General features: G+C 41.7%; 1 protein-coding gene, 1 long non-coding RNA gene and 1 pseudogene across 2 annotated transcripts in view; all 3 read left to right on the plus strand.

Moving 5' to 3' along the window:
* Positions 1–27180, plus strand: LOC145408959 (major facilitator superfamily domain-containing protein 12-like). The gene is made up of 12 exons (XM_080279565.1): positions 1–121; positions 824–962; positions 5222–5337; positions 6617–6708; positions 11164–11281; positions 13254–13472; positions 14838–14930; positions 15598–15690; positions 16650–16820; positions 17035–17123; positions 24327–24469; positions 26815–27180. The coding sequence occupies exons 1-12, from the start codon at positions 8–10 to the stop codon at positions 26922–26924; spliced, it is 1497 nt and encodes a 498-aa protein (XP_080135691.1). The 5' UTR covers positions 1–7; the 3' UTR covers positions 26925–27180.
* The window catches only part of LOC145390064 (uncharacterized), a 258037-nt gene that overhangs the window by 1857 nt on the left and 228815 nt on the right, over positions 1–27365 (plus strand). The window lies entirely within an intron of this gene.
* Positions 25391–25509, plus strand: LOC145416323 (5S ribosomal RNA; annotated as a pseudogene).

A 27365-nucleotide genomic window follows, 5' to 3' on the forward strand; every position in this document is an offset into this window, starting at 1 on the left:
GGTGAAAATGGCGCTGAGTCGTAAAGTGAGGTATGGGTACGGTGTGGGCCATGTGTTCAATGACCTCTGTGCCTCCATGTGGTTCACCTACCTCCTCGTTTACTTCCAGTACGTACTGCAGGTGAGTTCCCCACACCACTGCTTGGCCATGGGTTTCACCCTTTAGGTTTGTTGGGCTTGTAGGTGTTGTTGTTGTTATTATTATTATTATTACTATTATTATTATTATTATTATTATTATTATTATTATTATTATTATCGTTATTATTATTATTATTATTATTATTATTATTATTATTATTATTATTAGTGATGATGATGATGATTATTATTATTATATACTGTCGTTGGGGGATCCCAATGTCGACTCATTTTAACTTGTTCTACCTTTAGGTAATCACTGGGCGGCATGCAAAGTGGTTGCTTGTACGTTGGCTAGTAACCATGTAACCAGGTGGATGCCTGATGGTAAGGTGAATTAACCCAGTCCAGCCAAATATGGTTCATAATGGTTTGTTTCTGAGGAATGGTTGAAGTTTACTGCCCACCTAATACCGCTTAGGGAAAAGTTACTGGTCATTCCCCATAAATGTCTGGACTAAGTAGCTCAGCCCCGGACCCTTACGCTCCTGATCAAGCAGTAATAGATATAATGATGGATAGATCATTATGTTTATATTATTCAGGCATAGTATTGGGGAGGGGTGACATAAAATATTCTCAATACTTGGATATATCCCCGACACTTATTCCATCTCCTGATTCTCAGTACTTCATCATTTCTCTCCCTCTCTCACCTGCTCACTGTCACACACTCTTTCAGCTGGACCGTGGTCTGTCTGGGTTTTTCCTTATGCTGGGACAGGTGGCTGATGCTTTGGCCACTCCACTCATAGGACTGCAGAGTGACCGTGGACTCTCATGTTGCACTTATGGGCGTCGCAAATCTTGGCACGCTATAGGTAAGATGGCAGCCTTGTGTGTACCTTTATTATCTGATATCTTTTATTCTCCTGTTTTTGTGCTTTTGCTTTTTCATGTCTGAATCTTACCAGGTCAGTGTAGAAAAGTGGGACTAGGATTAGGGTGATGATAAAAACAACAGTACTAAGTAATACATGAACATAAAAAGACGGAACTCATAAGCTGCTTTTCAATTCTATATTTTGTTTTCCCCGTTCCCATTCGCTGGATCCTGCCCACCCATAGTTATAGGAAAAGGGTTATGATTATGATTATAGTGATGATGATAATGTAAAGCAAGAAGGAATGTCGGGAGATACTCAACAGAAATGATTCGTCATTAGTAATACCAAATGGCTTGGTCTGAATAAGGAAGATGAGGTGTGTGGAGGAAGAGAGGTAATGTCCGACAAGGAGCTACTATTTTCCCAAGGCTGCATATACTCGAGAAATCAGTCGAGATTGAATCATACATGCTCTAGGGCATCTCAGGTCAGGGAGAAGCACTGTAAACAAAGAGCCCCCACTCCCTGGCTTTCTTAAGCTCACTGATGCATGGTGACGGTTGGTAGTGTGAAGTAATTCTGAAGAAACTACATACAAATCACATTAATTCATCCATACTTAAGGTGACAAGCCAGAAACATGTGACAGTAGCTAGAATATTAGAAGTATAGAAGAATAAAATGTGATACATAGTATGACATGTCTTCTAGTCCTTCTCCTGTTTTTTTTTTGTTTTTTTTGCGAGGAAGAAGGAACGAAAGGCCAGCCCGCAATTGCTGTTCCTTCCAAGAGAAAAACAGAATACAAGAGAGAGCCAAATTCAAGATCCGATCATTTCAAAATGCCTGGACACACTGTGTTTGAAAGACTGGAGATCATAGGAAGCAGGAAATACAGACAGAGGGAGACAGTTCCAGAGTTGACCTGTTGCATAAATGAAGGACTGGGAGTAATGGTTAACTCTTGCATTTGAGCAGCGTTTCTTAACCTGGGGTGCTAGCACCCCCAGGGGGTGCTAAAATCAATTTTAGGAGGTGCTGGAAAATGCTGCATTATATTTTTTCTTACTGAATTTGCTTTGTATTGGCATCCTTTTTTTTTTTTTTTTTTTTTTTTTTTTTTTTTTTTTTTTGAGACCATAAAATAAACTGTTAGGCAGTACTTCACTTCACTTTAACCCTGCAGTAGTGTTGCAACTGCAGTCCCAGTAACCAGATGTAGAGGAGTGCTGGACTGAGACCTTATTACAGGGGGGGGTGCTGAGGTCGGAAAAGGTTAAGAAATGCTGCATTAGAGAGTTGGACAGAAAAGGGATGAGAGTTTGCTGCTAGACGGGTGCTATGCGCCCATCATAGAGATGGAGGAATGCATGCAGACAGTTCAGAGGAGCAGTGACCATTGAAGTAGCGATAGAAAAGAGATAAAAATGCAACAGGTCGACGAAGAGACAGAGGTTGAAGGGAGTCAGTAAGAGGAGGAGAGTTAATGAGACGAAAAGCCTTTGACTCCATCTTATTGAGAAGAGCTGATGTGGGGAGTCTCACCACACATGAGAGTTGTACTCCACAAAGGGGCAGATAAAACCCCTGTGTAGAGTCAACAATTGTGCAGGGGTAAAGAAGGAATGGAGTCAGCTTAGCACACCTAATCTCTTGGAAGCAGATTTTACAAGAGATGTAATATGATCTTTCCAAGATAAGTCCCCAGTAAATGAAACCTCAAGCATGTTCAAGGATGATGCAGGATTAAGCTGAATATTATTAAATATTAGTGGGTATACCTGTGGAAGATTTTGTCGGGTTGATAGGTGTAAAAACTGAGTCTTTGATGCATTAAAAACAACCAGATTATTTTTACTCCAATCAGAGATACGAGCCAAGTCAGACATTAGGTGTGCCATAGCCTCATCCCTTGTTTGTTGAAGTAACTTCTGAGATGGACGTTGCGGGAACCGAATGGAAAGGTGAAGGGTGGAGTCATCAGCATAAGAGTGGATAGGGTTAAATGTACAGCTTAGAAGGTCATTGATGAATAAAAGGAAGAGAGTTGGTGATAGGACAGAGCCCTGAGGAACACCACTGTTGATAGATCTAGGAGAAGAACAATGGCCGTCTACAACAGCGGCTATAGAACGACCTGAAAGGAAGCTAGAGATGGAGGCAAAGATAGAAGGATAGAAACCGTAAGAGGGCAGTTTGGAAATTAAAGATTTATGCCAAACTCGATCGAAAGCCCTAGAGATGTCAAGTGCAATGGCAAAGCTTTCACCAAAGTCCCGAAAGGAGGATGACCAGGAGTCTGAAGGGTAGGTGAGAAGATCGCCAGTGGAGTGTCCCTGACGGAACCCATACTGACGATCAGAAAGAAGGTTGTGACAGGAAAGATGCTTTAAATTTTTTCTCTTAAGAATTGACTCGAAAACTTTTGAGATACACAATGTTAAAGCAATTGGACGATAGTTAGAGGGTTGAGAATGGTCACCCTTCTTTGAGACTGGCTGAATGAGAGCAAACTTCCAGCAAGAAGGAAAGGTACAAGTAGATAGGCAAAGGCGAAAGAGCTTGCCTAGGCAGGGTGTAAGCACAGAAGTCCAGTTCTTGAGAACAACAGGAGGGACTCCATCAGGCCTATATGCCTTATTAGTATTGAGGCCAGCAATGGCAGAAAATACATCAGTTGAAGAAATTTTAATGTCAGCCTTGAGGAAGTCAGAGGGGGGAAGTGATGGAGGAACAGCACCGGAATCGTCTAAGGTGGAATTGGAGGAGAAAGTCTGAGTGAAGAGATCTGCTTTATCAGAAGAAGAAATAGTTACAGAGCCATCAGAGTAGAAAAGAGGAGGGAAGGATGATGAGGGAAAGTTGTTAGAAAGGTTTTTGGCAAGGTGCCAGAAGGAGTGGGAAGAATTCGAGTTGGAGAGTTGAGAGCATGGATGAAATTATTTTTAGCAGAGCGAAGAACAGACTTAGCACGATTCCGGGCAGAAATGTATAAAAGATGTGATTCAGGGGTGGGTTGGCTCAGGTACCCTTTATAGGCCCTCTCCTTGTTGCGGACAGCATTAGAACAAGCGTAATTAAGCCAAGGCTTTCTTGCATTAGTCAGAGGATATGAGAAAGGAATGTATGCTTCCATGCCCAAGAGAATAACCTCCGTAATGTGCAAGGCACACTCAGATGGCTCCCGGCCATGGAAGCAATAATCATTCCAGGGAAAATCAAAGAAGTACTGCCTGAGGGCCTCCCAATTCGCAGGTCCAAAGTACCACAGACGACGTTTCTTTGGAGAGTCCACAGGCTGTACCGGAGCGATAGGACAGGTTAAGGTGATAAGGTTGTGATCGGAGGAGCCCAACAGAGAGAAAAGATTAACAGTGTAAGCAGAAGGATTACTTCATTGGTGTCCTGGTTTTTATTCCTTAGATTCATTTTCTCTCCCAGCTTCATGGTCTTTGTTAATGAAGGTAATTAGTCATGCTGAGACAGAGGAGAGAAATTTTAGTATTTGGTCTCCTTGAATATCTTGTACAGTAGATCTTGGTGTCAGGCGTGGTTATTGTAGGACCCTGTTGGTGGCAGAGGCCAGCATACTAACACTTTAGTCTCTGAGTCATTCATTTTAATCAGGAGAAAACGAGACCAGAATGGACTCCTCAGGTTGAAGTTAGCAGTTTTCCCTGTGTCTGACTAAATGCAAGGCGATGTTTCCTAGTGGTCTGAGTCATATTCACAAAGATTCTTAAGTTGGGAATGTTTTATAAATATCTTAAGATTCTTTATTAAAAGTCAGATTCACAGTATGACTTTTTTGTGGTCATCTTAGGCCCTCTTCGTACCATTTTAGGCCAAGAGCCTTATAGAGTCCAGCAATAAACAGCTTGGCTGTTCTAATATTGTGTCTCTTGCTTCAGTTGGAAGGATCCAGATTTCTTCCTTGTGAGGGTCTGTCTAGGTTTATGTTCTTCCTTGGGATCATACTGGGCTTGGCAGGCCTGGTCATATAATGACAGTTCAACTTTTCTTTCTTCTAATCAAATACGTTACATCATGGGGTTGTACAGGAATGAATACTGTAGGTCTGGGTAAGCAATTCATTGCAGCACCATTGTCCACATACGAAGGAATTGAAGGCATAGCGAAAAAAATATTAATAATCATAGTTAGCCATTGATGGATTTTGAAGTTAATCCCAGTCTAGCACATATTTTGTATGGTTTCAGGTTAAATTGTTTTATTTTACCATTTCTTCCTAGGCAGTGTGTGTGTGGTGGTGTCATTCCCCTTCATCTTCATGGTGTGTGGGGCCTGCTGGGATGCTCTGGGATTTGCATACACTCTTCTCCTTGGTGGCATGATCTGTCTCTTCCAGGTGGGTGTGTGAGTACGTGAGTGAATTGTTGGGTTGTTGGGTGAATTGGTAGGTCAATGAGTAAATAGTTAGGCAGTTGGGTAGATAGGTGAGTTGTGAGGTGGTGGGTCAGTGATTAAATAAGTACGTAATTAGGCATTTGGTAAATTAGGTGAATTGGTGAGTCAGCGAGTAAGTAGTACATGACTGGATAGATAGTTGGGCCAGTGGTGTCAACAATTTGGGCCGGTAATGACATAGCAGTATGTCGTGCTTCTTGATGCTTTGATCTCCCTTCTAGAAGGGTCAGTGGCTGGGATGGGTTGGTGGGTTAATGGTTGAGCAGCAAGTGGCTGTACAAGAGAGAAAGTAGGAAGGCAGTTTGGTAACTTAAGTAGACAGATTGTCCGGTAAGTGGGTAAACTGGAGTGTGGGTAGATAAGATGGACAGGTTGGTCAGTTTATTCACAGGTGAGCTAAGTAGGTTGGTGAATAAAATCATTTGTAGGTACTGTAGGTTGTTGGTGGATAAGGAAAGCAGGTTAATGGGTCAACTGATGGGTTAACAGGTGGGTGGGTTGGTAAGGGTGGCCATCCATCCATCACCCCCATCAGAAATGGAGTGACCCAGGGCTAGGCCACTCAGTCTGGACAAGTAAAGCCATAATGAACAGTGTCCCACCCTTTAGCCACATTATGTGACCAGTAAACCTCAAGCATCCCGTTGAATCAGAGCCTTATGGGCTGCACCCAGTTATAGTGTGTTTGCTCACTAGACGAGACTAATGCATCACCTCAGTACACAGCACAAAGGCCCACTCGATTTCCCCACATGCATTAGAGAACTACCCCATAAATGCAGAAATTCTCTAGTGCAAGAAGGGGTGGGCAGGTGATTTCATGATGTAAAAAATGAAAATACACTGATAGGTAAGTAGATAGATGTACAAATAGACTGTTATGTTGATGAACAGAGAATAATATGTACTTAAAGATAACGAGGTATTTGAGAATAGTAATGTACTAGCGAATTACTTATAATAAAGATAAATTAAAGACACTAGAGATTAGCAATGATAGTGGGATGTACTATTCACAAAACAGTGTCCAGACCATTCACAAAAACAGTGTCCAAACTATTTAGGATTTACTTAAGTATAAATGAAGTACTGTATTTGATGTATTAATGAGGTTAACATAAACTCAGCACTCTTTCTGGCACAGCTAAGGTTTTACTCAAACTACCACTAGATTATTTACTCTTGTCAGTCAAAGAGTGAACAAGTATTTTTCTTTGTAGTTTGGCTGGGCTTCTGTACAAGTGTCCCATTTGGCCCTCATACCTGACCTAACACCTGATGAGGCTGAGCGTGAGGAACTCAACTTGATCAGGTATGTAGTGGTGAGGCAAGTGTGGTAGTGAGACAGGTGTGTGGAAAGGGCAGTTATGTAGGGAAGTTGGGTCTGTGGGGAAGTCAGGTGTTTGGGGAGACAGGTGTGAGGAGAGATATGTTTAGTGAAACACATAATTTTTCTTATCTTGACCAGTCTTTGTAGCCAGCATAAAATCCTTTGCCATCCCACATCAACTGCTGTGACCTCTGACACATCATGAACCTGAAAAGCCAAGGGTGAGAGTTGTGGAGTGTGTGTTGATATTACGTGGGCATGTGTATATTGAACTAAGTTGTATCAAGAGACATAAGAGAGACAGAAGATAAAACAGTGTTGTGAGATGACATAATGAAACAGGGAGAATGATTCCAACTTGGGTGGTGAAAAGATATACAGTTACTGTATATGAGTGAGTTTGAAGGTTAGGAAGACATGGAAGGCTTAGAAAAAGTTGATAAGACATGGTATGAGACAGTGAACTTTGGATGTTGCTGAGGCAAAAGAACTGATAAAGGATATGAGCTGGATGGATGAAATACCATATGTAATGAGTTGCATATGACAAGGATAATACCCTATTATCAAAATGGCAGTTGGTGAAATGACTACCCACATGTATCACAAATTAACTTAATGAAAATGAAGGATATTTGTGAATGCTGTATGCTGTAGATTTGATTCAAGAATTTTAAAGGCTGAAATGATAGTTAAAGCAATATATTTCCCTACTTTTGTGTATGCTTTGTTCATATATCTGCATACTACACAGCCAGTTGAAATAATGTGAACCTGAGCATGAATGATAATACTGATGATAGATGAAGTTTTGCATAATTTAAAGATTTGTTCTTAACCATCTTCAAGAAGGACTTAGTGTTGATGAGGAAGAGCACTACTTTTAGGGGTGTTTGAGATCTGACTAGACAGACAGACAGACTAACCATATTCATTCCCGTGCCCATTGCCTTCGTAATACTGAATATCTAAGAAAATGATAACAAGGAAAAAGGCCCCAACCCATTCAGGTCATTTGAGGGTGACAGGAAGAGGAAATAACCACAGTCTGTCTGGGCAAGTTAACTTATCAACCACAGGCAAACAGTTGCCTCTGTAGGGCCAGTCTATGCAGAAAACTGATATTCCCTTACAGCAAACAGCATCTTATCACAACAAGGCTTGAGGAAGAGTGCGGAAGATTGGTTCCTGGATGGACATCACATTTACGTCTTTCCACCCAGTTAACATGGGCACCATAGTGTGCTTCACATCACCTCATTATTTGGTTATATGGTTACCACTCAGCATTGTAAACAGGCAAGCAGTGTACTTTAGATACAACACAGCGATGGAGTGAGGTAGTGAGGTAGGCAAAAAATTATAACAGTGCCATCCTAGAGCTTGAATTAGAAAGATAGTCTGGGTGGACCCAGAACCAGTTAGATGACTAAAGTAACATAGAGGCAACCCAGATATGGAGTCAGATTGAAGCAGAGACCCATATAGAAAAGCAGAGTAGTAAAAATGCACTCTAGAGATGGAATGGGAGGAAGAAGTTGATGGTAGTTTGAAAGAGTGGCAACCCTAAGATAGAATGAGAGTAGAAACAGGCAGAGAACCAGACAGAGTAGTGAAGTAATACAAGAACAGGTCAGAGATGGAGTGAGATGAGGCAGACTCCCCTCCCCCCTTTGTTGTGTATGGGGGAGGGGCTGAGCTGTTCAGAAGGGGATGAGGTGTTAGCTTACTAGGGGAAGGTGAGAAGGGGAGTGGTATGTGAAAATAAAAAAAGGAGGAGGAAAGATAATAGAGGGAAGGGAAGAAGAAAGAAAGATAATAAGGAGAAAAAAGATGAAGAGGGAGGAGGGAAAGTGAGAGAAGGAGAGGATGGTAAAGGAGAAAGGGGGAGAATGGGGGAAGGAAGGGAAAGGGGAGAATGAAGTGAAACATGCAGAAGGAGAGGAAAAAAAGGGAGAAGGAAGGGTAGGAAATAGAAGAGGTAGGAGGAAGAAAGAAGAAAATAGTGAGAGATGGACAAAAGGGGAGGAAGGAAGAAACAGTGGAGAGAGAGAGAGAGAGAGAGAGAACAAAACCAACCTGGTGTAAAGTTCTAGCCACTTGAAATTCCACACCTTTTATCACATGTTCCTACCTCACCTCACCTCACTTCCCTCACCTTACCTACTTCTCTTCTTCTCTCCCTTATTTCTCCCTCTCTCCGTCCGTCCCTCACCTTACCTGCTTTACCCTTCATTCTCTCCCTAACCCCATCCTCACCTCACCATTTCTCCCTCTCTCCCTTCCTCCCTAACCTTACCTACTGCACTCTTCTTTCTCTCCCATACCCTTCTCTCCCTCACCTCAGCTCCGTCTTTCCCCTCCCCCTCCCTCACCCTACCTACGTCACTGTTCTTCCTCTCCCTTACCACTTCCTTACTCTTACCTCACCTCCTCCCTCCTCCTTCATCCTTTCTCACCTGCACTCCCTCACCCTCATTCACCTCCTTTCCCATCCCTCCTTCCTTCCCTCCCCATCCCTCGCCAATCCCTGATCCGCTTCTTCCTTTCTGCTTCCTTCATTATCTTCCTTATTCTCCTCCCCCTGGCCCCCCCTCTGTCTGTCTGTCTGTCTGTCTGTCTGTCTATCTGTCTGTCTGTCTGTCTGTCTGTCTGTCTCTCTCTCTCTCTCTCTCTCGCTCTCTCATTTATTTTATCCTTTTCTCTTCCTCACACATGACCTTACTTCACTTTTTTTCTTTCCCCCCCATCTCTCACTCTCCTCTTACACCTTAACCAGACACACTTGCAAGACTTCTAAGCTCCAAGAAGGCTTAAGAATTTCCACACACCACTTTTCTTGCCTCGTCAACATTAAAACTCTTCTCAACATTGCAACTCCCCCCTTAATTTGGATTATGGAGGAATAACACTATTGTCATTGCCACCTTAGATGAACTCTGGGATTAAATGTCTTGAGAGAGAGAGAGAGAGATTGTTTGCTGTAGTTGATTTCATTTTTCTGTTCCTTTTGATTTTTGGTTTTACAGTATATGTGAAAAAATTTTTCCCATTGACCAGGATGTCCCCTTTTATAATGTATAGTCACCTGCCTTCCTAACACACCTGTCCCACACACATGCCTTCCTTATGGACCTACTCTTGACACACCTTCACCTCCTGCATACCTAACACACTAACACACCTCCATCTGACATTTACCTTCCATACAAGCTGATATACTTCCTCACATAACACACCTTCCTTAAGCAACACCCACCCTCACATACATTAGTTTCACTCACACACCTTCCTCCTTTACCTGTCTGTCTCCCTTAGGTACCTCATTTATCTACAGTACTTGTCTTAATCATCTACCACTCACACCCATCTTCCTCATACACATACATGCATCGTCTTCTGCACCTCCATAGCACTCATTCTTCCATCCCACACCTGCTTAATGCTTACCTACCTAACCCTTGCCTTCCCACACCTGTCCTACACTATTGCCCTCTGCTTCTCTCATACACACACCTCCCACTCTCCTCCCTCACACACCACCCCTCACACCTGCCTTCCTGCTTTTCTGTATTCTTCTTCAGCTGAGATTGGTTGCCATACTTTAAAGCTTACCTTATAACAGATGGCCTAAAAAAAGGTAGGCATGTTGCAGTTTGCTTTCCCTTATACTCCTTTGCATTTTGTGCATGCATTCTTCATGCATCAGTATCCCTTTTATACCACCATCATTTACCTACATCTGTCACACACCTATCATATCTGTCCCACTTCCCTGCATTCCTATACCTGTTCTGTATGTTTCCCTACACACCTGCCTCTCCACACCTGTCCCATACACCTGTCCCACAAACCTGCCTCCCCACACCTGTCCCACATTCCTGCATCGCCTCACACCTGTCATCCCATACTTGTCCTACACTCTCATCTACTTCACACATGTCCCACATTCCAGCCCTCCCAAACCTGTCGTACATACCAGCTCTCCACCACGTGTCCCACACCCCATCCCTCTCACACTAACCCCACACCCCAGCTCTCCTATAAGTTTCCTATATCCCTGATGTCCTACACCTGTCCCATACCCCTGTCATCCTACAACTGTCCCACATCCCTGTCATCCAACATCTGACCTACAGCCCTGTCATCTCCTAACTGTCCCATATCCCTGTCATCCCACACCTGTCCCACACTCCTGTCATCCCACACCTGTCCCATACCCCTGTCACCCCACACCTCTCTCAAACTCCTGTCCTCATACCCCATTCATTCCACACCTGTCCCACACACCTGCCCTCCCACACCTATCCCACACACCTAACTTTCTCCACACTTGTCCCATATATCCCTCCCCTCCCACACCTGCCTCTCCTTCATCTGTTCCACACCCTGCCTCCCCATCTCCTGCACATGCCTAATCCCCCTGTCCATGCACAGGTACATCCTTGATGTGTGCAGTGATGTGTTGGTGTACCTGGTGGCATGGATTGTGCTGGCGCAGGGAGACAGCACTGGTCGGAGGGCAATTGACCCGGGTGATGCTGGCAGTTTTAAGGTCAGCAGGGAATCTTATTATATTGTTTGTGTTGTTCTTATTACACTCATGCCATTTATTTATGCATACTGTGATTTATTCATAGAGCTTACAGTTAGATTATTGATAATGATATTTGATACTAATATTATTTATGTTACTGTTTTACCTATCATCATTGTTATTGTAGTAGCTTAGGCTGTATCTTTTACCATTGTATTTATGTATACATGTACAGTACTGAGGCAGCTGGTTTGTACCTGCCAGACACGGGGTTGCATCTTTACCGTGCACAGTCAGGCTTTGTTTTATGAGTCATGAAGGGAAGCTAATCAGTATGGATGGAGGATCACCACTTTCTGATGCTGGAGAAATAGTCCACCCCAACTCTTTGCTTCACAGTGGGTATAGTTGTGATAAATTTTTTGGGGGAACAAGGCAGCTTTCTAAGCAGAGGGAGCTACTGTACCTTAACTGGTATTATGGCATTTGTTGTTATGCTGAGCATGGCCTCAGACTCAGCAATATTTTTGTTGTTTAATTGGAAGTCAACCTGGATTCCATTATCTTTTATAGCATTTAACTACACAGCCACTAAATTACACACTCATTACTTGAAAAGAATTTTTTTCTCCCATATTGGGTGTTTTACATAATTCTGTGATTATTTGTGACTAATGAATAGTACCACAGGATGAAATGGGAGAGTTTGACATACAAGATCTATTCAGAAAGTGTCCGACCTTAGGCTCTTAAAAAGCTAACCTGTTGAGCTAGGACACTAGTCCCAATCAAATAGGCCCGTTCTGACTTGACACACATAGCCCAGCGTTCTTTCCACTGCCTGAAACAGTTTTCAAAGCCGGTTTTCGGTATCTCTTGCAGGTGCTTCGTCGCATTCGTCATGATCTCTTCTCTTGGATGAACTTTGCTCAAGACATGTTGCAGTAGACAAATCATGATCCAGACTTTCTGAAGATTGTTATCACTGGAGATGGGACTTGGGTGTGTGAGTGCGACCCAGAAACCAAAGCACAGTCATCCTGGTGGAAGCATCCAGGGTCGCCTCGGCCAAAAAAACACATCAGGTCCGCAGCAAGGTGTAATGCACTCGCTGTTTTTTTTTTTTTTTTTTTTTTTTTTTTTTTTTTGATTACCATGGTGTTGTGTATCACAAATACTCACCAGGTCAGACTCTGAACACATTACTACCTCAGCGTTATTCGTCGTCTTTGTGACGCCGTTCGGTAGAAGAGACCAGACCTTTGGAAAGCAGCAAGTTGGAAGCTACACCATGACAACACCCATGCCAATTCTTCTTAACTGATTCAGAAATTTTTGGCCAAGCACAACATCCCGCAGGTCGGGTAGGCTCTCTACTCACCAGGCATGGCTACATGTGACTTTTGGTTATTCCCCAAGCTCAACACTCTGCTGAAGGGTTCCCAATTTGAAATGAGACAAGATCATGATGAATGTGATGAACCACTACAGGAGATACAGAAAACTGACTCTGAAAAATATTTCAGGCAGTGGAAAGAACACTGTGCTACTGTACAAGTGTCAAGTCAGAATGGGCCTACTTTGAGGGGGATTAGTGTCCTAGGTTAGCTGTTTACTTTTTTAGAGCCTAATGTTGGATACTTCCCGAACAGACATCGTAGATGGAAGTCATCATGTGATCTTATACCGTTCATGTCAGTTAGAACATTTAGAAAGCATTGCCTACTCTGTGAGTGAGAAATAAGATGCAGTGCGTTGGAACGGCAGTAACAATACTATTCATGTTTACTGTACCCTTTAGGGTGTAGGTCAGTGTCCCATGTTATGTTGCAAACTGCAGCACAGGTAGTTGTACTTTGAACCCCTACACCTTGAAAGAGAAGATGGTGTAAGACAAGCTGATGGTATTTTTAACCTTTCTTAATAAGCCTGAAATTAGTTTATGAAGATGAGATGTTAATGATGATGTATTCACTGGTTTCATCACCAGGTCATCACTGTAACTGTGTTGATTGTGGGGATCTTCTTCACTATCATTTTCCATGCCCTCACGCCGGAGCCAACGAACGGAGGAGGAAGGAGGCAGCAAACAGAGTATCAACAAGTTGGGGTGGACGGGGGGCAACAAAATGAGACAGAAGGAGGAGAGACCAGGCCCAGGATACAAATGGAGTGGAGAGACTGGTTATATGAGAGGCAGTTTTATCAGGTGATATTGTAGTGCATTTGTTCTCAGCCTGTTAATGATCCTTGATGTGTTTCAGTAAAGTTGATGGCCAGGTGTAGTTAGAATAGCAGGTTGATTTGATTAGTCGCCTGGGAGACACATTCCTCCCTCATAACTTAGGCTCATGCAACCACAACTTGGTATAAAGCTGTGAATGACCCAGTTCTTTCAGTAAAACACAGATTAATAAATATTAGACCTTAATTTGTCATTACAGTACCAGAAAGTTTGTTTGATGCATTTTCCAAAACATCCTTTTATATTTAATTCTTGCTTTTACCCCATCCAGCATACAGATGGAATGGAGAGATTGATTATATGATAGGCAGTTTATAAAAACACTGAATTACGGGCAACTGATTAAATCAGTAAACAATAATAAATATTTTTAAATATAATTAGATATTATGTAGAATAAAGAAATGAAATCATAAGTTTATAAGTCACTCATAAAAGAAACAATATTCCCCAGGGTGACACAAATCTCCTCCAGGTGAGAGAGAGAGAGAGAGAGAGAGAGGGATGGGGGAAGGTAGGCCAGGGGAGGTGTTGAGGGAGAGATGGAGGAAGGAAGGAAGAAAGGAGAGAGTGACTGAATAAAAACAAATCATGGCGCCGCACCAGCGAGGTCATCTGGTGACAAATGTAAAACAATAGTAAATATTTTAAAATATAGTTAGATATAATAAAAAAATAAAGAAATGAAAGCATAAGTTTAAAAGTCACTAATAAAAGAAACAAAATTCCCCACGGTGACGCACATCTCCCCCAGGAGAGAGAGAGGTCATCACTCGTATGGAAAACGTGGCAACACTGTACAGAGCTTTGTGCCCCACCCTAGCCGCCAGTTAAGATTTGTCATACTATAGGCGTTTAAGGGACGGGAAGCTGACCCTTAAAACACTTAGCATTACAACTGTATTTGTAACATCTGCCCGTTCCACTGTAGAATTTAGCAATACACGTGTAAGGTTGTTGCCCTGAGTTTTTGTGTCCTGCCTCTCTCTTATTTTGTCTAAGCTCTGGTTTAGAAAGAGAACCCAGCTACACACTAGGCGTTAGAGGGACAGGAAGCCGACCCTAAAACACCTAGCATTACAGACTATGGTAATGATAGTGCCATGCTTCCAGATGTTGGGTATTATGTTGTATGAGTAGCTGTAGTTTGATATGATGATGAGTGTTTGTATGCCTGATGTTTGGGACTGTCATTACCGGTATTATTCAGCAATATATTCTTAAAAAGTTTTCATAGTATTCATATACTTCTTGTACTGAGTAGACTCACAGATGATGTGTGTATACAGGTAGGTTTGTATCCCAAGGTAAATGTTGTGTTTATTGCAGGTAAGTGTGCTGTATGCAAGCTCCCGACTGGTAGCCAACTTAGCCAACATTTACATGCCCATCTACCTTCAGGAGACTCTACACACACGCCAGGTCAGTAGCACTGCCTTAATGTGGTAGTTTTTCATATTAATGGATTGTATTTTGTAATATAGGCATCATAATTGGAGATTCATGAATATTAGTTCTAATAGTTTTCTTAAAATATTATGTGTTATACAGTACGATATACTTGGTTCTGAAACAGAACGACTGTTCTTGTCACTCTTCTGCTGTAAAACTTTTCATACATGGTGTATGTACTGTAGTGTACCTGTAGGATGGCTCCACTAAAGCAGTTGCTTACTGTGGTCATTGGATCTGCTCAGCCAGACAGACTGGAATTAAACAACAACAACAGTAATGACATTAGCAGCTATTTTTGATAGATTTTCTTGGGCATTCTGTTGGTGGTACTACTTCGTCCTGGCTTGTGCCTGTTTTTGGATCCTCTCACCCTGTGTATTACTGGGAAATATGGTTGGGATAGTGGTGATAAGATTGTGAAGGTGATAATTTAGCCATACACATTTCATAGCTGAAAATAATAACTGAGGAAGTCACAAAATATGAATTTTTGTAAGTCCTTATATTCAATACAGTATCCAAATCAGTTGGCACCATGTGATTTGATAATTTACTTGACCATACAATTTTCAAAACATATGATGTCATTTGATTAAATTTTTTATCTAACCACACAATTTGTGATTGACTGCAGGAACTGATAGCAGTGGTGCCTATGGTGATGTCACTGTCAGGAGTTGGCTCATCATTCCTCCTCCGTTTCCTCAGAAGGTTCCTTGGCAAGAAGGTGGGCATGCAAGAATGAGGCAGAACAGGGCAGGATAAGACTGAGAAGGACACAATAGAGGAAGAAAAGAGGACAGAGTATGGCATGGCAGAGAGGGACAGGACAATACTAAGAAGGGCAGAGCAGAGCTTGATAGGGCAGGACAGGGAAGAACTAGGCACAGAAGAGTTACAGCAAAACAATGCAGTGAAGGACAGGACAAGGCAGGGTAGGGAAGGACAAGGCAGCGACTGGCAAGACAAGACAAGGCAGGGAAAGGCAGGATGGGATAAGTCTATGTTAGTTGTGAAAGTACAGCAAGTAAATGAAGCCACTGTGTAAATAGCAGAAATCTCTTTCCAATGCTTTCAGTACAAGAAGTCTCCTCTGATACAAGGAAAAACATTGGATCTTGTCATGATAATAGAAAAGACATGACTGGAGTGAGTGCAACTAATGGGAATTATTTTTAATTGTTGTATTGTATCAGAGGTCTTTGCTGAGCCCAGTAAGTTTGTCTGGTGGATGCAGGAATGAAATGCTTAAATTATCTTACTGAAGCGTTATGAGGAACACACTGAGGTGGTTTGGCCATGTGGAGAGGATGGAGGGCGAAAGACTGACGAAGAGAGTGTATGTGAGTGAGGTGGAGGGGGGAAGAGGGAGGGGGAGGCCGAGGATGAGATGGAGGGATGGGGTGGAGAGGTATATGAGAGAGGGGGGTGTGAGTTGGGAGCAGGGCAGTGAAATGGCGGGGGACAGGGCGACTTGGAGGCGATTTGTTTGTGGCCACCCCAAACGGGATTGAGGCGTCTGGCAATAGATAGATAGATAGATCTTACTGAAGAAGTTATAGAAATTCTTTCTAAGCCTTTCCCCATTAGAGGTGTTCTCTTTGAATGAAATAATCTGTCAGTGGCAAGGATTAAAATTTTTATATCGGGTATGTCAGCATACCATACAGCAAGCATCTTTTTCAGTCAAGCCTGGTGGTGGGCATTGTAGTGGGTCTGGTGGCAAGCACACTATCAGCGCTGCCTTGGATGGCAGAGTGGGCAGTGTACTGTGTGGCGGTGATGTGGGGAATATCCAGTTCACTCATGGTCGTACTTTCACTTGCCCTCGCTGCTACACTTATTGGTCAAAATACGGTATGTTGGTGTGGTTGCTTTTACTGTGTTTGTTTATCCTTATATATTTTTACAGTACCAGTACAGTACTTTCTTTACCAACCCTCCCATATTTTAATCTTACTGCCTTCTTCATTTCACTCCTTCCTTCATACCTTGATTTAATTCCTTACCTCCACTCTCACCCTTCCCGAGTTTTTCGTCAGCCATTATATAACACTTTTAACCTCTTCAGGACAGTTCAGCTTTTGTCTACGGATCCATGAGCTTCACGGACAAGATTGTGAATGGTGTGGCAGTTGTGGTCATCCAGGAGCTTACTCGGTTAGTCTTATTATTATTTTTATTATTGTTATTATTATTATTATTATTATTATTATTGTTATTATTACTATTATTGTTATTATTACTATTATTATTATTATCCATCCATCCATCCATCATCCAATCCTGTGCTGCCCCAAGAGGATCGTAGGAGCCCAGGCTAGGCAAGTCGGCCCTGACATTTAAGATGAGAGTGACCAACCTCACTCATCCCTGAGTGGCATTCGTTTTCATTTTCGTTTTGGTTTTTGAAGGCTCCAACATGCTTGCATGTGTCGGCCTTGGTCACCTAATGGCGGCTTTCCATGCTGCACGGTCTATTGCAGCCTCCCTGTTCAGTCCCTTAACCCTGAGGTCACACTTCATGACCTCATCCCATGTCTTTCTCGGTCTACCCCTCATAACCCCACCCCCAGTATTAACACTTCTCACCTTCTGCACCCAGTTATCATCCCCCATCCTCCCCACATGCCCAAACCATCTCAATCTACCTCTCCTCATCACAACACCAATACACTCCAGTCCCATCCTACCTTTCAACTCTTCCATCGTAAACCCAGCCCCCCCAGACCTTGCATACCGGAACATACTGCACATCCACCTGATCATTGTCATTTCTGTATGTCTGAGCCTGCGAATATCCTCCTCCTTTACTGCCCAGGTCTCACTACCATACAGCATTACACTCCTAACACATGCTGCATAGAAAGACCCCTTAGCATGTGGGGAAAGTCCTGTCATTGTCAGGAGAGGCAACAGCTCCCTGAACTTCTTCCAACCACTTCTCACCCTAGCCACAGAGCTAGCTTCAGCCCCACCTTCAGCACACAACATGTCTCCCAAATAACAAAACTCTTCCACACACTCAAGAGACTCACCAGCAAGTTCAATCCTTTCACACCTGACAGTCTCCACCTGCTTTCCCTGACACACCGTACCCATAAAATCAGCATTATCTTGCAGTCTACCTCTGATACCCCTTGGGCACCCATTTATCACAAACACTGCACAAGATGGAATTACTTCCCACGCCCTTGTGGCAAACTGCACATGGCCACTCTCCCTCATCTTTGACAGTACCACCACCAACTCTGGATATCATCACTTTTGTTTTATCTGCATTTATCCTTAAGCCCTTGCACCCCATACCATCTCTCCACTTCCTAAATCTTTCCTCCACCTCCCCTTCGTTCTCTGCAGTCAACACCAAATCATCAGCATACATCTCCCACGGGAGTCTATTTCTGAAGTCACGTGAGAGGGCTTCATGTACCATGATAAACAACATGGGACTAAAAACTGTCCCCTGATGCACACCAACGTTCACAGAAAACTCATCACTCAAATCTCCATTCACTCTTACCTGGGTGGGAGCACCCACATACATAGCCATAACCACCCTAACCAGCCACTCCTCCAAACCAAGCTTTCTCATTGCTCACTTCACCACCTCTCTAGGGACTCTGTCAAAGGCCTTTTCCAAATGAACAAAAACAAAATACAGATCCCTTTTCTTCCCAGTATATATTTCCTGAAGCTGTCGATCAATGAATTTGGCATCAGTGGTCTCCCTGCCTGGCATAAACCCAAACTGCATCTCATCAATATTCACTCTTTCTCTAAACATACCTTCTAAAACTTTCTCCATTACCTTCATTATCTGATCTAAAAGTGTTATACTGTACCTCTATAATTTCCTCTTTCCAGGGCATCACCCTTCCCTTTATACACATTTACAATTTCATTCTTCAGCCAATCATCTGGGACAACACACTTATATATAATCATATTTATCAGGTCAGTGACTAACCACGCCCCTATATCTCCTGAGGCCTTCAACATTTTGGCAGTCAACCCAGACACACCTGCTGCCTTCTGCACCTGCATCCTGCCTATTGCCTCACTCACAGTAGCAGTGTCAATCAAAGGCCAAGGGCCGAACACTGGATCTGCTGGCTCCAAACCTTCCCTGTCCCAGTCAAACTCCTCATTCAACAACTGGCTATAATGCTTTCTCCATGCGTCTTTAATAGCCCCACTGTTCATCTCTACCCTTTCTTCATCATTCTTCACACACTGCTCACCTATAATATCCCGATTATCCCTCTTCATCTGATATGCTACCTTAAATATAATATTTCTTCTTTCCCCATGATTAAGGTTATCAAGTAAAAGTCTCTGTGACTCAGACTTCTCCCTGTATACCTCTCTTCTTGCGCTACGTTTGGCAGCCAAGTATTCCTTCTTGTTATCACCCTTCTTCCTTTCCCAGAAGAGCCTGCTTTTAACTGCAGCTTCTACACCCTCATCCCATCACCAAGTTACTTGATGTCTTGGTGGGCCTCCTGTTCAACTGCATGTTACATCAGTAACTCTCAAGAGATTGTTCTTGAGGGCTCTGAACTGTTCATTAACGCCTTTGTCTACAGCTCCGTGTTCGGCCACCACTCTCCTCATCTCACTATAGAAGGCATCCCTTACTACTTGGTTTTCCAGCTTCCATATCTTCCTTTTAGGTACATGAGTCCTTTTTTTCATCACTCGTTCTTTAAGCACCAAATCACAAATCAATAGTTTGTGCTGCTGCACACATTCCTCACTTCCTATAACTTTAACATCCCTCACTAACCTCCTATCAGCCCTCCTAACGTGAGCAGTAAACCCCAACCACCACTTGGATATAAACCTACACAGGCATAGTCCAATTGGAGCACTATAATTGCCTCCTAAACAACCAGGTGCCATAATTTGGTTGTATGGTTACCACCCAGTGTAGTAAATGGTTTCCTGGTGTGCAGGAAACCATTTGGCCTCTTACTCATTGTAGTCACCCATAGGCAGAGTGAAGAGGAAAGAATGAAAGAAAGAAAGACAAGAGGGAGTGTAAAGTCACCCATAGGCAGAAGGAAGAGGAAAGACTAAAGGAAAGAAGGAAGAGGATGGAAGGAAGAGAGAAAATGGCGTACACCTGAGGGCAGCACTACATCATGTGAGTGGATGGAGAGTGCCCCCACCTACCACCAATTCTTCTTCTTCTTCTTATTATTATTATTATTATTTTTATTTTTATTTTTATTACTATTACTGTTATTATTAGGAAGTCTGGTGGTTTAGTGGAGACAATTGACTAGAAGAATATGAGATTCAGGTGAAAGGAGAGAGGGTGAGGAGAGACTGAGTATGAAATGGAGGGACTGGATGAGAATGAGAAGTGAGGTAGGATGCAGAAAAAGAAAATGTGTGAAAATAGGAGAATTATCAGCAGCATACCCTGTGAAAATTGTTGTCAGGGGCATAGGTTTATCTCCTGACTCGTATGTTCCAGAATATGGAAACTTAGCCTTCAGTCCCATAGACACCAATGGGAGCAGTACAGTTTGTGCTTAGCTTTTACCATTTTTACCCCTTCTGCTTTCATCTCTTACCCACCATCACATGGTGGTACCAATATTGGATGGCTCTGCTGCCTAATTATCAAACATCCCTCAACTCCATCCATTTGAGGGGATGGTGGACTGCAGGGAGAAGAACAGTTTGAGGCTGCAGTCCATGGGTTTATGTCCAGATGAGCCTGGGACCACAACAACAACAACTCTAACACAGTGTTATTGTTGTATATGGGAATGTCAGAGATCAGAGCAATGAGTGAATATATACGGTACCATATACCTGTATATACTGTACGGGGTATGTCCTGCATTGCTGGGTACTCTGTTGATCTTTCTGCTTTTGTTGTTTTTTTTTTTTTATGGATTGTCTTTAGCCAATTTATTAATGAGAAATAGTCATGATAATAATGATAGTGATCCACTCGTTTAATGTAGTGCTGCACTCGGGTGATTGCCCATTCCTCTCTTTCTATCTTCTTTCCTCTTCTGTCTTTCTTTCCTTCATTCTTTCATCTTCCTTTTGTCTACAGGTGACTCTACACTGAGTGACAAGCCAAATGGTTTCCTGTACACTAGGAAACCATTTACTATGCTGGGTGGTAACCATATAACCAAATTATGGCATCTGGTAGTTCAGTGGGTAGTTAAGGTGCTGCAATTCAATTGAGCTGATGCACGTTTATATCCAAGGGATGGTTGGGGTGTATTGCTCACATAATGCCACTCAGGGATGAGTGAGGCTGGTCACTCTCATCTTAAATGTCAGGACCAACATGCCTGGCCCCTGGCTTCTACATTTCTTGTGGGACAGCACTAAATTAGATGATGAATGAATGAAAGAATGAAACACTGTAGTGTTGTAGCATGGAATGTATGATTTTATGCAAGCCTCAAGAGTCAGCTGTAAATTGATGTCTGGAATCTTGAAAAGAATATTTGTGTTGTGAAGGCTTAATAGATTTTTAGATATAAATTATGTAAGTAAAGGTATTGTAGTAATTTAGTAATAATCAATGACACTGTATTGTAATTACTGTCTTGTTTTACACTGTAACATTTTCCCCAACAGCACACCCATGAACCTTAGTTGATGCCCACCCTCTACCACTAATTTTGGCTGTAATGAAGACCTGTTTTTTGGATTTTCCTTAACTGAATAAGTGAAAGTGTAATTATAAACTGTTCTTCATTCAGTCTACCAGAGCTTCAAAGCTTCAAACTGCTGTCTTAATACATTACTGTACAACATGTCTTCATTCACTGTGAAACCATGGCAATGATTTCATTGAGCCATGGCCTGTATTAAAGGGTGGCTAAAAACTTCAGCTTGTAAGTGTATATGTAATTTTCCAGATCAAGAGTGACCAGTAAAGAGGAGACCATCTGTATTAACCCGCTGCGTCCCGTTGACGTGAATGAACATCCACTTTTTGTCACTGCCAATCCCGTTGACGTACATAAATGCTAATCAATTGCAAGGTCCCTAATTTGCACAATTTTCAATTTTTGCGAGTGATTTTTGGCATGTATACACGGGATACCTTCCTCTACAAGATGCCAGGCAGGGACAATGCCTTACCCAGCATGACCTCCCCCCCCCCACACGCCATTGTCTCGGCAATTCACCTGTTACCAGTGACCTGGCCAGTAAAGACGTCGTGTCACAGTATGAAATTCAGGGCCAGAGTGATTCCCCAGTAGATGACAATGTGGAGGACAAACTTTACATAGCATTAGAGGAAGAAACAGTGAGAAATGATGATCAGGTAATGTCGCCAAAAAAGGTCAGGTATGTTGATGTGTTTGATGAGTGAAACAATGCTTATTTACCTATATTACTGTGTGAAAACCAATATACTCTCGTACTACATATAAATTCGTACCAAATAAATAAATAAATACCGTTTATGAGTGGTGTGGAATGGTTACCCTCCCATAGAACTTGTTTTCTTTGGAGCCAGCCTGATAGAAAACACAGTAAGGTGAGGAGGTACTGCTACCTGTATCGAGTATTTTAAACCTCAGGTGAGCGATTTCTCCATGATTTTTCGATGTTTCTCACCAAAAGCGGAGGTTTGAGCCAGAAAAGTTTTTATCCAAAAATGGTCGGGATTGGGGGGAGTCAGTGGTGGCAAAGTGGTCGGGACGGGGCGGGTTAATGAAATAAAGTGTTAGGATGACATGATGCTGTCTGTTCACTGTTGTCTTAGAGTAGTAAGTTAAATCATGAGCATTGCTTTTTGTGTGTTCTTTTTTGCTTCAGGTGTGCAGTAAATGACAGGAATATTGCCGGTTAAAGTGCTGTGGATACCTAAAATGCTGATTCTTCAGTTTTCCCAGAAATACATTACCAGTTAAAAGGGAAAGCATGTGAAGTTTTGGAATGCATATTTGACTTATTGTATAATGAGAACTGCTTGTACAGGAAGTACTCACTGTTACTGTTTTCTTTTTTTTCTTTGCAGAATAATTGTCTATTAAGTTTCATTGCCATTTATAAAGCTGATATGCCAAGTATTCCCCTAAATCACAGTGCAGGCACTAGTTGTATGAAAACTGTGGTATTTCAGAACTATTTTTGACATAATGATGACTGTCTGTACTAAGTGACTGATTCAGTATCAGTGTTGGTATGAGGTAAGGTTGTGTGGTGTCTCCATGGCAGTTCAATATTTTGTATTGGTGGGGTTATGAGAGCAGTAAAAACATGAGTAGTGAAGGGAGGGATGGTATTGGTAATGAATGGTGAAGGCTTGAGTATCAAGTCTGATCTAAGGAGATGATGGGGTTTTGCTTGCTAGTTGGAGACAAGTTTGGTAGACTGATGGAGTTTTGTAGATGTCTTTGAGTGTTTTACCTTGAAAGTAAATGATGGTTGTTGAGACAGTAGATGACTCCTAATGTTACAATGAATGGAGAGAGGGAGAGAAACTTTAATAGGTTAGAGAGTTTAAGTAATTGGGTGAAGTGATAGAAGAGACAGGTATATATGCAAAAGAAGTGAAAAGTAAAGTGGAACAAGGAAGAAAATTGGCTGGTGCTGTAAAGGCCTTGATAAGAAGCAGAGGTCTGAGTATGGCAGATGTGAGAGACTTGCATGGGATTTTAGTGTCTAGTCTGGTGTATGGATGTTAGACTATGGTGTGGCATGAATATGAAAAAATAAAAGTAAGAGCAATGGAGATGGGACTCTTGAGAAAAGTGTGGGGAGTGCAGAGAATTAAGAGGATAATAAATAATGTGATTCTTGAAAGATGCAGAGTAAGGAAGTTTGTGGACACCAGATCTGAAGAGAGTATACATAGATGGTATGGATGTGTGGAGAGAATGGGTGTGAGTAAAGTGGTGAAAAGGGTACATCTGATCAAGTCTGAAGGTGGGAGGAGGCACAGTAGGCCAAGAACAAGGTGGATAGACATGGCAAATGAATGTGTGAGAGAGAGGGGTATGGAAGCTCCTGAAGCTTAGGAAACTGACAAGCAATTGAACTAATTGGATGAATTTTGTGCAGAGTTTATGACCAAGGTTTTTCACCTTTTTTAACATGACAGTCATCAGATTGACACTGCTGGATAGGTTAATGTAAAGCTATGCGTGGAATAAGTAGTGACATGTCAGTTGGAGCCTGGATTTTGGCAGCTTTAATGGTAAGTGTGGCCCATTTCATTTAGCAAGCTTTGGTTGATATCTCATTCTGTTAATTTTTTTCTGGCTTTCAGGACCCCACCTCACCCTGCCCTTGTGTGGGAAAGGGGGTCTGAATGATGATGATGATGGTAATAACAGTAATAATAATAATAATGTGCTTTGACAGGGTGGCATGTAACGGCGACAGTTGTTCAGATTACTACCGCAGTGTTATGAGTCTAGGCATCTTTGTCCCCCTGGTGATGGCTTTTATTGCAGTCTTCTTCATCAGCCGACAGAGACTTGGCCGAACACAGAAAATTGTCCAAGGTTTGTATACTTATGCTTCTGCCTTGGGCTTGGATTTACAAACTATCTTGTAAATGATTGCTCAGTTGGAAGAATTTGGAAAAGCTGGTTACTGCATTGGGGAGACACTTCAGGAGGCCAGGTCAAACTGAAGCTCTTATATCTCCCCAGTATATATTAAAACTTTTTACAGCTATGGGAGAGTTTTTCATACATGATCAGTTCCCTGTTATGATTTATTTGTTTTAGCAGGAAAGACAAGAAGAGTGCAATATCTTTACTTTTTTTATTTTTTTATTTTTTTCAAAAACAGATCTGAGTTATGAGTGAAAAATTATTCAAAGCTCCCCCCCTCCCCTGAAGGTACAAGACACGTTGAGTCCACAACCTTCCCATGTCTCTTGTTCTTCAAACAACAAGCTGAATTAATTGTTGAGAATCAGGGTTGTTATCATTTAAATTCAATTATTTAAATCTTGTGATTTAAAATGATTTAAATCAGAGTGAAAAAATCATGATTTAAATTAAAATTGATTTTTTTTAATGTAAATGCAGTAAAAATGAAGAAGACAGAATGTGATGGATGTGTATAGTACAGATACATCAAGTCTGCTTTGCCTGTACTCTTCCTGTACTGATCTTGATCAAGTCAGGCACAAGTGATTGCCTTTTATTACAAGGCAAATATTAAAAAACAGAGGAATGAAGGCTCTTTGATAATAATAAGTGCTCCGGTTAGGAAAGCCTTTAATGCGTCATGTCTTTTCAAGTTGCATAGCAACTTTTGGGTAATAAATATATGATACCAAAATATGATTTCATTTAACATTGGTAAAGGCTTAGCACAAAGAAAAAGTCTTCATAAAAGTGAAAAAAAAAAAATAATAATCCAATTAAGTAAAACAATCAGTTTAAATTTTAAAATCTGATTTAAATAAAATATTAAAGATTGAAATCACGTTGAGTACACCGCTTCCCGTCCGATCAGCGAAGTTAAGCAACGTTGGGTCTGGTTAGTACTTGGATGGGTGACCGCCTGGGAACACCAGATGCTGTTGGCATCCCTACGTGTCAAGTGGGGTTGGTGGAGGATTAGTGCCCCTCCCTGTAAAACAATTAACTCTAAGCCCTTGGCCACCCCGTTTGGGATACATGGCGTCTGGCAATGAATGAATGAAAAAAATATACAGTATAAAGTATATATATATATATATATATATATACATATATATAATTATATACTGTATATATTTCAATCTTTAATGTTTTATATATATATATTTCAATCTTTAATATATATATATATATATATATATATATATATATATATATGAGCCTCTGTGGTAGAGTGTGCGTTTTCGTACACTGGTGAGCCAGGGTTCGCGTCCCGCCAGGGTAATAAACTTTGGGAGTGTTCACCTGGCCACATACTGCATTGGCGGACACAAGGGGTGCTGTGGTTGAACTAGTGTCGCATACTATAAAGTATGCATGCACCCAGTCGGCTTGAGTGGGCCGATTACACTTGGTTCAGAGACTACACACACATCCAAAGCCATTCCTAAACTACAATTACACTTACAAGCACTTCTCACCCTACATACAATCTCTACTAGACAGCCTAAGCCACTTGGTAGAGATACATTGGCTGTATCCTTCCGACTTTGGTCCGGATAGGCCGGTCCTGCAGTGGATATTCAAACGGCTGATGATGATGACGATATATATATATATATATATATATATATATATATATATATATATATATTATATATATATGTGTGTGTGTTTGAATGGATGAGTAATTGGAGAGTGTGTCGTCCTGTCTCGGCTACCTCCCTTTCCTTGGGGGAAGCAGCCTAGATAGATAGATATATATATATATATACTTTATATATATGCCATTTTTTCCAACCCTGAGTGTGAGTAACCTTCCCCATACCAAGAAGTGCTAGCCTGTGGTGCACTGCCTTACTCCCACTTCCCATTCACATTTATTATTTTCAATTTTGTAAGTCTGTTTATTTGAACGGTGATATATAATCATGCCTAATGGACGAATTGCAGCAATTGGGAGGAAAAAAAGACCCAGTGTGGTACTCTTCTGACAGAATTTCCAAAGGCAAAAACAAGGTTGGGAAAAAAAAAATCTGATTTAAAAAATAATCTGATTTAAATGAAAAAATCTGATTTAAATATAAAAATCAATTTGTTAAATTTTTTACCAACCATGCTGAGAATTGATTATAAATTTATTTGTGAATCCAGGTCCAGAATATTTGAGTTTATATTGTTGCTGTAAATTTTAACACTGTTATTCTGATAACTGATAACAGATTTGTTCTTACATTTCCTTGCTGACTTAGGTGACCATGAGCAGGAGGAGGCCAGTTCAAGTTCACTGAGTTCAGACACGAGTGAGATCCTTCTGGCTTCAACGACCACCCTTGGTTACGGCTCCATAACAAAGGCTTAGCATTAGAATACATACAGTAATGCTTCATTATAAGTAGGTTAAACCTATGTTCCTTGTTGCTGTTAATCCTTCAGGCCAAACACATATTTTTCACTATATTCTTGCTACCTCATGCAGTTTTACTCAGCTTAAGAGAGTTTTCAAACTGAATGGATTATCTGTAGCCATCATCAGCTCTTTCATTAAAATAGGTTTCCCCGTCAATGACTGCTTAAATCTGAAGAAAGTCTTCCATTCGTTCATCATTCATTCTGATACTTCCTCAGACTTTTAAGGCAAGTGTGATCTGTTGCTCTACCCATAGCAGCAATACTGGAGCAAAAAAAACTTTGACCACTTCTTGGAATGAGACCCTAATGGACTACATATGCTTGGAGTGCCTTAACTTACCAGACCACCAGGTGTCCAAGAAAGTGTATGGGGGCAACAGGGCTAATTCAT

The sequence above is a fragment of the Coenobita brevimanus genome, chromosome 1 (assembly GCF_032717465.1).
Source record: "Coenobita brevimanus isolate Jiangsu-jjx chromosome 1, ASM3271746v2, whole genome shotgun sequence".
NCBI lineage: Eukaryota > Metazoa > Arthropoda > Malacostraca > Decapoda > Coenobitidae > Coenobita > Coenobita brevimanus.